The 12,569-nt window shown below is 30.5% G+C and overlaps 1 protein-coding gene across 1 annotated transcript; it reads left to right on the top strand.

Annotated features, from left to right (window-relative positions):
- The first annotated feature begins 5,752 nt into the window (after positions 1-5,752).
- LOC7493892 (uncharacterized) lies at positions 5,753-8,554 on the top strand. The gene is made up of 5 exons (XM_006375917.3): positions 5,753-5,898; positions 5,970-6,120; positions 7,447-7,517; positions 7,644-7,742; positions 7,828-8,554. The coding sequence occupies exons 2-5, from the start codon at positions 6,006-6,008 to the stop codon at positions 8,137-8,139; spliced, it is 597 nt and encodes a 198-aa protein (XP_006375979.3). The 5' UTR covers positions 5,753-5,898; positions 5,970-6,005; the 3' UTR covers positions 8,140-8,554.
- The last annotated feature ends 4,015 nt before the right edge of the window (positions 8,555-12,569 follow it).

The following is a 12,569-nucleotide window of genomic DNA, read 5'->3' as shown; positions in this document are numbered from 1 at the left end:
TAGAGTAATAAGAGGCAACAACTTCAAACACTTTAAATAAAATTTGAATTGCTTAGAATGAATATAAAAGAGTCTATGATATAGATTATTTTTCACGAATAATAGAAATTGTTAACAAAATATGAATCTATTGCGATAATATAGAGAATATCACCATTATTTAGAAAATTCATTGATCATTAGCACTAAAATTCAATTTTATTATGTGATCAATAGAAGAATCTAAAGATATTAATAAACTCTCTATTAATAAATTGCAAATTTCTTTATTAATTAATGAGCAAATATTGAATTAACAAAATAAAAAAAAAACAAATTTTACGAGTTTCATCTCATAATTGTTTTTCTACCTCACAAAAAGAGGTGATCAAGAAAGAGAAAAAGCACAAACAATAGATTTTCACATCATAAAAAAGTTGCTACAAGTGCTTAATGCTTTTAGCAATTGATATCAAAACTTTTCAACAATTGGTAGCGTAACTTACGTAGAGCAAGATGGCAAGGAAAAGAACTCAACAACAACTCATTTTTGAATAAAAATACCACAAAGCAGCAGCACCCACGGCAGCAACGCCATCAACACATGTAGCAGCCTTTTTCTCCCTTAATGAACCTTAGCAAAGGGGTGTCAAAGATATTGATGGGTCAGCGTGGGAGATTTTCAGGGGCGAATTAATGAAGATTGATCAAATCAGGATCACCAAAGTGAAAGGAATGGCAAAAATAGACTCTCATCTACCTAAAAAAATCATAGTTGAAGAAATAAAGCTTAGGGCGATGAGCAAAAAATTAATTGGTGTCTTATTGCTACAGAAAAACTTGTTTAAAGAAGAGTATCTTATTGCTAAACCGAGTGTTTAAAAATATCATTTTAAAAGAGAAATGATTCGATATTAGTTGAAATCTTAATTTAAGTAAGAATCCTTGATAAAAAAAAAAAAAAGGGTTGCGCTTAGAATTCTTGTTTAACTAGTTAATTAGAATTCTTATTAGATTATAATAGTCAGAGTTTGTAATTTTTTTTTTATAAATATAAAGATCATGTATATAGAATTTAAGAATGTTAAATCAATTATCGATAAACATTGACAAGGTTAAATACTTGTGTGTTTAGTTTCTAACATCATAATGAATTCAAACATATATTTTAACCATCGATATAGTGTTAGACATTATAATATCGGTTATTTTTTAAAATATATTTTGCTTGGAAATACATCAAAATAATATTTTTTGATATATTTTTAAAAATTCATTTTTAACATCCACATCAAAACAATCTATAACACAAAAAATAAATTAATTTTTGTAAAAAAATAATCCTTTAAAAAAACACACGATACCACCATTAAAACAACCACGATATAAAACAATAAAGCGCCCCCCCCCCCCCAAGTCTCAATGTCATCCATGAGCACCGCTCCACTAACCCTGGGCCCTCAGACTATAGCAGGTCTGGGACTGCAAGGGCAGTTTTTGAGCTGGGTAGCTTTCCAAGAATGAAGGGATCATAGCTTATACGAGGAATAATCTATACAAAAGTGTAAAATATCAGAAATCGTCGACCACATCCTTTGTCTTCATCCATATTATTCTGGCAATGGCTGGAAAGATGTAACTCAAGCACTCTTCCAGCTGGCTCCATATTGCTGTCTAAATGCTTCTAGCTCCATATCTAGCTTGCTAGGGGACCGCATGATATTTGTTGTTGATTGACATCCAACCTGAAGATTGTTCCTGCTATTAATATTAGTTGATTAAGGGTATGATTAACATAAAATTAATAAGAAGCACAGAGTGGAAATCATATTAAGAGAAGTATTGATTAGTCATAGATAATGTTTGTGAGGAAAGAAATACGCCACTGATGAGGCCTGCAGAATCGGAACTGGGATTATTCAACTAATTTACTTTTAAAGCACGTTTGATTCCCTGCTAGCTGCGGGAAGAAATTACAGTTTTTTTTTTTTAACATTAAAAACTACCAACGTTGATAACATTTTTTTATCCATCAATATATTTTTTTACCGCAACTATATATTATTTATATACAGCGTGTTTTACATCCTTCATTTTAAGACTGCGTTGACTTTTTTTTTAATGAATCTCTTCAGGAGATGTTAATCTTCTCTTAAATAAATACCTGCACAATGTCTCTTATAGACCCCTGGAGGTGTATGGCGGACCCTCCTAAAATCAAGTCGGTACAAGGTATTTTTATGTGGTAAAAAGATATTAATGAGTTTTTATGAAGATAGAGAAGAAGAAGGAGAAGAAAATATAGAAGTTAGAGAAGAAGAAGGATAGTGTTTATGTCTTAGAGTATAAGGTTTCAAACCTTTTTGCTGTATATTTATGCTTCATTTTATATTATCCGGCTTAACCTGTTTCATACGACGCAGAAAGGATAGAGATGTAATCTCGTAATGGTAAAATAATATTATTCTACTGTTTATGTCATCACATTTAATTAATATAAGCATGAATTGTTTGTTCGTATTTAATAGGATGTGATGGATATCATAATTACTAGCTCAGGTTTGAGGTATGGGAGGCTCAGTGTGGAGTTACCTTTTAACTATATACTGAACCTGAGAGGAGTTGGGTTCAACTTGTGATTGCACCCAAGAATGGTTAGGCGCCAATGCACTATGGCCAACACGGGGTTGGGCACAGCTGCGTCCCTGACCCAGCATGGAGTTGGGCTTGGATGCATCCCTGACCCAGCGTGGGGTGGGGCGCGGACGCGTCTCGGCCCAATATGGAGTTGGGTGCGGACGCGTCCAGACCTCACATGAAGTTGGGAGCGGAATCGTCCTACGCCCAACTTGGAGTTGGGCGGTGACGCCTTACAACCCAAATTAGAGCTAGACACGGATGTGCCCCTGCCTAACTTAGAGTTAGGCGAGGGCACGCCATGGCCCAACGTGAAGTTGGACGCCAAGAAAGACACAACCCCATTTTGAGTTGTGACTTTCGTGTTATGACTTTTAAATGAGGAAGTTTTTTTAGAAAACCATGACCCATCAATATGTTTATTTAATAAATTAAATTAAAAATATGTGTTTTATTGATTTTAATCAAACATTGAGTCAAGAATTTGAAATAAAAATGTATATTAAGAATTTTTTTTATCTCAGGTTACAGGGAGCTTTAAATTTTTTTATTTAATTATATAACATTAATTTTTGTTAGAAAATAAATAATTTAAACTCCATTAAAAAAAAATTATAGTATAATTCCACACACACACACACACACATATATATATATATATATAAAACATATTATCATGAGTTTTTAATTTAATAAGAAACAAAAACCATGTGGTTGGTGGGGCACAAACATAAAAAAAAAAAAAAATGACATAGCCTTGTAAATGGGAATCTTCTCTTTCAAATGGTGGTGGTTGAAGCCCCTGAAATGATCAGGAATATTATATTCATTCACCTGAAAGTGACAACCTAATTATCTTTTGTCTGTTGAAGAAATTGATAAACAGAGATAAGCAACGTGCCACTCAGTTTCTTCATTAAAAACAAGTGACAAGTCATATGCAACCTAAAAATTAGAGATTTTTAATTGGGATTTTATAAATTTTGATTTGGTCCCTGTTTTTCCAATTTCAACGCGCACACACCCTCAATTGACTTTGAAACTTCTCAATTGTTGCAATTGCACCTCTAAAAACCTAGATTTAAATCCTTTGAGTTGAGTGTCTTTTGCTCTTTAGTCATTGGTTTTCAGATTATGTAATTTGAATCCAATTAACCATCAAACTTTTAATTTTTTTCAAGTATACCCTTGATTTGATTAATTTCAGTCCTTGAACTCACGCGCCTTATGCACTTTGATCATTGGTTTTGAAATTCTTCAATCTGATTCTTAATAAGCAATTCTTTAAATTTCTTTCAATTGAACTCCTGATTGTATCAATTTTGCTTTTTCAAATTTCAAATGTGTCCCTAATCTGAATTACGCTTCCAAACTTGATTTTTCTTCAATTGAGTCCTTGATTGAATCCGATTAAACTTGTAAAAATTAAATTTGATCCTTCAAAGTTCTAATCTTCTCAATTAAACCAAAACTAGGCTTTTAAACTTAGTTTTCCACCAATTAATTCTTTAATAAAATTAATTTGACCCGTTAAAAGTCTAATTAAGTCTGTGCACTTAATTAATATTTTTAATTTAAACCTTAATTGATTTTCAAACTTAATTGAGTCTTTTAATTAGACCTGTGATTAAATCAAATCAACCTATTAAAATCTAATTATATTCTTAGACTTAAATTAACCTTGAATTTGCATTGTCTTTCACATTTAGATCATTCAATGGTGCAATTAAGTTTCCAATATTATCAATGATTCATTATGTCTCTTCATCTCTCATTTATGCATTTAGATCCCTCTTTAATCTGTTTTTGCCAACCAAGTCGCTTGTCCCCCCATATTTTTTTAATTTTGTTTTTCAAACTCTTTTCTTTTATATTATTTAATTTAATAAAATAATAATAATTTTAGGAAACCCAAAATTACGCTATGACAAATCTCAACAAACAAATTTATAACCTTAAAATATATGAAAAAAATTCGCTTAGAGAAAAAAAAAAAAACAACTCGAAATCACAAATTGCCAAACCTCTTTTCAGCAAGATGAAAACTAAAAGTCATCATCATCAAACTCTTCTAATTGAAAGGAACTTATTAACACTAAAATCTTTGTTTTTTTATCACTAGAATCTTGACAACCAACAACTTTTTTTTTTAAAAACGAGTTTTTCTCTCTTCTCTCAACCCAAAATAAAAAAATAAACAAAATGAACTTTTGAATAAGAAAATGTTGATAATTTGGGAATGATCATGAATTTTCTTTGTGTTTTACATTTTTTTTCCTTTCTTTTTTATTTTTGTATTTCTAATACAATCTTTAACTTTATAGAATGGAATTAGGTCCAAAAATATTTTAATTGAAAATAACTAAAAGTATGATGATAAAAGGGCTAATATATATGATGCTTTATTGTTCATGTAAATAATAAAATACCTTAAAAAAAACCTCAAATTTTTTAGTATTTTTTTTTTAATTTAATTTGATTTAATATCTATACAACCAATAATATTTATACCTTTCTAGGATCACCAATATGTCATTCCAGCATCACCCAACTATGCATGTATTACCGTAGAATGTTATTCAAATAAAATCAAAATAGTTTTTTTATATATTTTTAATTTAGTAATTTATATATATTTATATAATGACTTGGTAATTTTACCTTGAAATATTTAAGTTACAAATTTGCAATTGGACTCTTCCTTTCCATCATCGTTTGGAATAATTTAGAAGCCAATTTAGAACCGTATATTGGGCTTTTTAAAAAATTAATTGGGCCCCAAATTTATATATTCACTCTCAATTAAACTCCAAATCAATTAATTTGATCAATAAAATCATAAAATATTTAAAAAATTCTTAGCCAAGTCTTTTTGTGATGTTCATCAACATTTTTCAAATTAATGTTGTTTTAGTGCATAAATATGCAAATTATACTAGAAATATTAACGCTCATTATTATTATTTTTTTAAATAAACACCACTGTAATGCAAAAAAAAACATGCATTAGACATAAATTATTAAAATAAAATTAATAAGAGGACACAGCTGAGAAATATTGAGATATTTGGGTCTAATTGATAAAATTAAGAAGTTTGGGATGCAATTCAGAATGAGTATATAGATTTAGGACTAAGTTGAGGTTTCCTCTATTATATCTTCTTTGCTTCTGGCTGTCTGTACTTATCTAACCCTAAACGCACAAAATAAAAACTCTCTCAGGCATCAAACATCAAATTAGTTTTAAAAGCCCACTTTAAACCCTAAAATCTAAATTCGCAGGTACATATCTGAGTTTTTGTATGTAGTTATGCTTTGGTAGGGTTTTTGACCTATTTTCTTTCTTTTTGCAGCTAAACCAAGTAAGAAAGAGAGAGAATAAAAAAGCTATGAAGAAGAAAAATCAAACAAGTGGAAGTGGAAGTGGAAGTGGAAGTGGCGACATGGATGACAAGGATCAAGAATGGGACATCAAGAAGATTATGAAAGACATCGAGTTCTTCAGTAATTACATTTTTTTTATTCCTTTCTTTATTCTCACCGTTTTTTAAAACAATTTTGTTCTTCAATGTTTGCTATCTGCTGCATTATAATTATACTTTATGTATCTACGAGAAAGTTGTGTGATGATGGATTGTAGGATGAGTTAGGGGCTATCGAGGAATTGTGGGTTTGAGGTTAGGAATTTCTAGTAGGCAAGGAGATGAGATGAGATTGAAGAGTTTGCTCATGTGGAAGAGTGCAATGATTTGTTTTGAAGTTGCTTTTGGGTGTTTAAACTACTGCCTTGTGATTTTCCACAATGCTATTACAGTGCATCAACTGATTAAACTGGATTTCAAGGTTTCGAGAATATATTTACAATGGCAACCGTTTTTTAGAGAATACAGTGTAAAACTTATGGAAAAAGAGGTTGGAAACGTAGAGTTATATGGTGTCATAGGCTACCCTATTACACCTTTGTAGTAGCATTTGGCAATGTGAGAGTTTTGAGCTTCCTAACATCAAAGCCCACATCTTCTGATCAGAATTTTATTTCCTTTCCCCTCTCGTGGTGGAATCCCGTTCCCTACATGTTTTTTTATTTTAAATGTATAATGTTCTGTATTTTTTTTCCGGCAACATTGGAGTTGTGTGCTGTTTTTGAAGCAGCTAGTTTTAGGCTCCAAGTCTATTTGTTTTTTCTATTGAGACTTTTTTTGCTCTTAATAAAAGCCAAATTGCATGAAGGAGCTAATAAGATGGAGCTCCTTTCTGTTTTGTAGAACCTGGAACAATGTCATTTCATTGGGTTCGGTTGCATAATTTGATGATTGAGATGATTGATCTGTTATTCATGTGTGACGAGAAGCAAAGAGGATGTTTCATGACCTGCTAATTTTTTTAACTTGCTTGTTCTACTGTTCAGACCCAAAGGATGGGCTACAGCTTCCAGTTTTAAACATGCCACAAGGAATACAATATTTTCTTAAACAATGCACTGTATTCTTTTGCCACCATTCGTCATAATTGTATGGGTTCTTCTGTTGGGCATATGAAATGGACTCAGTGCATTGTGAATTTTTTTTTTCTAGTGTTATAGCCAGAGGAAAATTAGGTTGCATCATTTGGTAAAAGTTGCTGAATCTGGCTTTGATTGTGGACATGTTTTTGCTGTTAATTCAAACTTGGAAGCAATAAATATTGATCTGTTTGAGTTTGTTCCATTCATTGGGATGCTGCCTCTATCTTTTTGGTTCTTCATTTGCATCTTATTGTGATTGTTTGAGTTTGTATTCACAACCAAGAAACTTTGTAGTAATTTTGTCACTATAATGTTTTGTCTCCCAGGTGCCTCGCATATGACATGGAAAGAGAGGAAAGAATTAGAAAACCAGAAAGTAGTCTCTCTTGGTGGAAAGGTAAAATCTCTATGAGCACCAATCACGTCGCTTTGTAGTTGATGCAGTAGATAATTTTTATTATGGAGTATGCTTCTTCCATATGGCGCTTGATGAATATAGTCCTGCGCATTGTCCTAAACACAGCCTCCTAAGAAGCAAAGACTACCTTTAAGTGTAGCTCGTGTGCAAATGAAGAAACAAAAGGAAAGAGAACAGAAAATGCTTGAAATGAGGGAACAAGAGGTTGATTCTCCATGACCTTTCTAATTTATGATTGATCTGATTGTAGAAATCTTGTTGCTCTGACTGTAACTATTCTACATTTTAGAATATGGTTCTTGGAAGATTTGGAGGTGGTAGTGGTGCTAGACGAACAGTGGAGAAGCGCAAACTTGAGGACAGGGTGCTGAGGTCAACTGAAGGTCATTTTAAAAATGGCATACTTGATGTGAAGCATTTGTTGAGTCGAACGCCATCTAGAGATGATGGTTCTAGCAGTCATATGGTCAACAAAGGGAAGAAGCACAGTGGCAAAAGGAGAGATGATGGTTCTAGCAGTCATATGGTCACCAAAGGGAAGAAGCACAGTGGCAAAAAGAACAAGGGAAAGAAGAAAGGTGGTGGGAAGAAGCGCCATTGAAAGCGGGCCTAATTTGAGCTATTTCAATAACAGCAGTGATAGAATCTCAGTGTTGCTAATATCATCTTTCAAAACCTGGATCTTGAAGGGTCCTTCCAAGATCCTTGATTCGGTATCGGCACAATGTATGATGCAGAATATGCAGTTTATGTACGAGGGATGGCTGAGCATTTTTTCTTCTATTTTAAAGATGAAAACAAAAATTTCGAGCGGTTGCGTTTTTGTTTTGGTTGTTTATAAATAGCCTTCTCTAATTGCTGGGTTCAATTTCTCGAGGATAGCCTTCTATGTAGCATCTGTTCTTTGGACTCAGACCATCCCTTTTGCATTTCTTCACTCTTGTTAAACACAAGACCGATATTGAAGATCTTGAGACCATGTTTCACTTATATCCATGGGGTATGATTTCTTGCTATTTGTTGATTTTAAATATTTCAGTTCATCATTGTTGCCTTTTGTTTAAATCTAAAATAAACTTACACGTGTCAAATGAATCAAGGAAAAATGACTAAGAGATTTGAAGTAGTCGATAAAGCAACTAGGAGCCATAATCGGTGAAGAACTAACTAGATGTCTCCGAATGCCTCTCCATGGAGAATCTCTCATTAAATTAAAAAATATTACCATAATTACATGTAGAATCACTTTGTATCATAATTACAATCTCTCTAAATAAAATAAATATTAAATGAAAAACAAAGATGATGCACACAATGCTTTCAATTTTTTGGTCTTTAATTTTTTTAATGTTTTGGTCATGAAAATGTTTTTTTTCAATTTTATTCTTTAATATTGTGTTAATTGGTAATTGGGCTTGATGATTTGTTTTGTGTTGTAATTTATCGGGTTATTCTTGTTTCAAATAAATATCTTGACATTAGATTAGTTCTTGATTTTGCAAAAAAAGAACTAGTTTAGTTGTTTGTGAAAATTTAAGAATGAGGGGATCAAAATTGAAAGCAAAGTGGAATGGCAACACTTTATTTTAGGAAAAAAAAATAATTTCTTTTTTGGTCTTTTATTTTTTAATTCGACCATTGATTTTTTTTTTTAATTTCATCTTTTCATATTGCATTTATTGGTAATTTGACTTGATAACTTGTTTCATATTGCTTTCTTTCAGTTTATCATGGTCTCAATAAAATATATTGGCATTGAATTGATTCTCGATTTTACAAAAAAGAATAAAGTTTTCTTGTCTATGATGAATTAAAAATAAAGGGATCGAAAATGAAAGCTTGGTCCAATAACAACCATTTTTTTTTAAAATAAAATAAAAGAGTGGCAATGCCTTTAAGCTTAAGATTTTGGTCAATCTCTATTTCAATCCTTAAAGTTTGCAAATTATATGATTTAGTTCAAAAATTTATTTTATTCACATTTCAATCCCTAACTTTGAGAAAGTAGAGAGAGTCACAATATTACAACAATGGTGAGAGAAAGTTGATTAACAACATGCTTTTTTACGAGGAAACTTGTTGATCTTAATGTCAACAGGTCTCATTTAACGAGAAAAGTTTCATTAAGATCTTTTTAAATCCTTATCTTGCTTGAAAAACATAGATCAATATTGAGAAATAAATTTCATTTCTAATTAGATTTTTTTTTTGGACTATTTTTTGAGTTTTTTTTTTGTTGATAGATTTTTTTTTTGAGGCTTTAAGGATGTTTATTAGTTTTTTTTAGGTGAAAATTGTTTAAAAATAAATTTTAGAGTTAAAAAAAACCCTCTTTGATTTTTTAGTAATCTATGTGACGTTAGGATTCTAATTAGCAGATGATGTGTTGTCTACTTTTTTAAGAAATAATTAAGGAGATGACATGTCGCCTACTCAAATAAAAGAAATAGGCGTGTGGACCTACGCTTAAAGGCTTATACTTCTAGGCTTATTTTTAGTGGGTAGACGTGCTGGGTTTTTCAAGCTTGCATGACTGGTCTTTTATTGTTTTTTTCCTTTCCCAACAATTTAGCTTGAATTATTAAAAATAAAATAATTTAAAATATATTTGGTTTATATTTTTCCAATTATTAGATTAATTAAGAATATATTTAATATATTATTTTATTAAATTTCATTTAATTTTTAATTTGTTGTTAAATAAGATTATAGAAATCTCTTTAGACTATAAATAAGTGTTCTTTTTTACAGCCCATCATAATTAACTTTTTTTTTTAATTTAATTTAATTTGTTTGTTGTTATTTCCTATTTTTTTATCATATAACTAAATAAAGAATAGTTTCAAAAAAAGTAAACTTATTAAAGCTAATATGGTTCATGACTTAGGCCACATGTTTAATAGCTTGACTCAAATTAATCTAATATATTATCGTCTCAATGCTTACAAAAATAGGATGTCATACTGAATTTTATTTTAGTCAAGCCATTTTTTTAATTCACCAAGTCGACTAGGTCATATTAAATCAACCTCCACATGGTTTGATTTGAAACTTGAGCTAAGCAAAGGTTTGGGTCGAGCAATTTTCCTATGACAATGCACAAGCACTGTACTATTCTCTTGCTTTCTAATACACTCACATTAACATTATTAGGTTTTTTCTAAATAAAAACTATAGAATGAATTGCGTCAAAATAGGTATGAATACATGAACTTGTACACCTAAGAGACATCCTAGGAGTTCTGCAACCACAACCACTCCAACAAGGATGTTTAAAACAAGAACGCCTTATACAAGGTGATATTTCTTAGTATATTAAACATAACAAAAAACACAACCTAACTTCGATGTGATAGTCTCTAACATGTTAGCGGCTCCATGAATATAAATAACCATAAGCTTATTGCCTGGCCTATATAATTTATATCCATTTTCATAATTTTTTATTAGGAAATTCTATCTCCCATAAATCATGTTACAGTATAAAAATCTCAATCCCTTTATACAACAACCCTCTATTAGTGATAATAAAATGGAAGAGTAGATAAAATTGAATTATCTTAACGCTTAAGAGAGATATGGATAGAAATGGGATGAACAATAAGATCTTATTACAATCTTCCATATCTTTAATGGGTTGACAAATTGTATGTAATTCCTAGAGAAATAAAAATATAGATTTTAAGCAATTCTTTAAGAAAGACAACCAATCAATAAGAGAACACAACACCAATTTCATTAATTAATATGGCGATGGTGTAGTCAATATTTTCATAAAACCGAGGCTATTTGGTTTATAATTATTCGAATCCACTTTCCACTAGTTTTTAACACTACTACTTTCAAGAACACTTTTACTTCATAAAATTAGAGGCTAAATTATCTTATTTAGTCAAAGTAGTCAAAGACTTAGGAGAGGCTATAAAAACTTTTGCGCTATGGTTTAGGACTTTGAAAGCTAAGTGCAATAGAGCGATAACTGAGTAAGATGGATAAAGTTACTACTCGAGGACATGTAGTGGAACATAAAGAAGAAGTTTGTAAGAAACAAGTATTTAGATATCTATACTCTCATTGATGATGTTACTTGTTTTGAGAAAGTTCTAGCAAAACAAATAGAAAAGAAACCACTAAGTGTGATATACCTTGTTAACTATTTAAACAATACCATGAGTGCACTCATTGATTGATTCAAACTCTAATTTTCAAATAAGAACAAAATGTCTATTTTTATTCTAATTCTAATATTAGCAATGACTTCATAAATAATTATAAATGGACCTAATATGTTTTTTTTAATTCTTCATAAATATTCAATGTGAATAAAGTATCTATTTTTTATATTCTTATTCAATTTTCTCAAGTTAATTATTCCTTTATTTTCCTATACATTCACATAAAATTATAAGGATTGAAACTTATTTTTCAAATCATGATAAGTTCTTATTAGTAAAAAAGAACCATGTTAAAAATAATATATATATATATATATATATATATATATATATATATATATATATATAACAAAATATGTAAACAAGGGAAGTGAGTTTTATCTAAAGAAACTTTTAACAAAAATTCATAAGAAAAAATTATTTCCCCAACACAATTAGGTGTAAAGAAAGAAAAATATGTTCATCCTGTCAAAGATTTGTTGTTCTCTACTTTATTATGAAAATAATTTGGCCCTTATGGTGAACTTGCTATGTGAATTATGCTCATGCACCAAAATTTTATTTTTGAATAAGAAATTAAAATTATATTATTTATCAACTGAAGTAAAAACATCATTAAATAATTTTATTTATAATATATAATTTTATTATCATGACCAACATATATAATTGCCGACAAGGTACAGGTATGACATCTTCAATGAGTTGTTCATGCCACTACAGGGAGGTAGACTACTTCCGAACTCAGTCCTTCGTCTTGCTAAAACAGTTCCATGAAAAAAAGTCTTCTGTTCCTACGAAACTTGTACAGTATACCAAGTGCAAAATTCTCAAGATCTTTCATGGAGAAGAGATT

The sequence above is a fragment of the Populus trichocarpa genome, chromosome 13, assembly GCF_000002775.5.
Source record: "Populus trichocarpa isolate Nisqually-1 chromosome 13, P.trichocarpa_v4.1, whole genome shotgun sequence".
NCBI classification, from domain to species: domain Eukaryota; kingdom Viridiplantae; phylum Streptophyta; class Magnoliopsida; order Malpighiales; family Salicaceae; genus Populus; species Populus trichocarpa.
The sequence above is the reverse complement of the archived record's forward strand: the minus strand, read 5'-3'. Positions and strand labels throughout refer to the sequence as shown.

Coding starts and splice junctions, on each gene's coding strand:
- LOC7493892 (XM_006375917.3), top strand. CDS start 6,006: ATGAAGAAGAAAAATCAAACAAGTGGAAGTGGAAGTGGAAGTGGAAGT. Junction 7,518..7,643: donor TAGTCTCTCTTGGTGGAAAG/GTAAAATCTCTA, acceptor TCCTAAACACAG/CCTCCTAAGAAGCAAAGACT. Junction 7,743..7,827: donor TTGAAATGAGGGAACAAGAG/GTTGATTCTCCA, acceptor TCTACATTTTAG/AATATGGTTCTTGGAAGATT.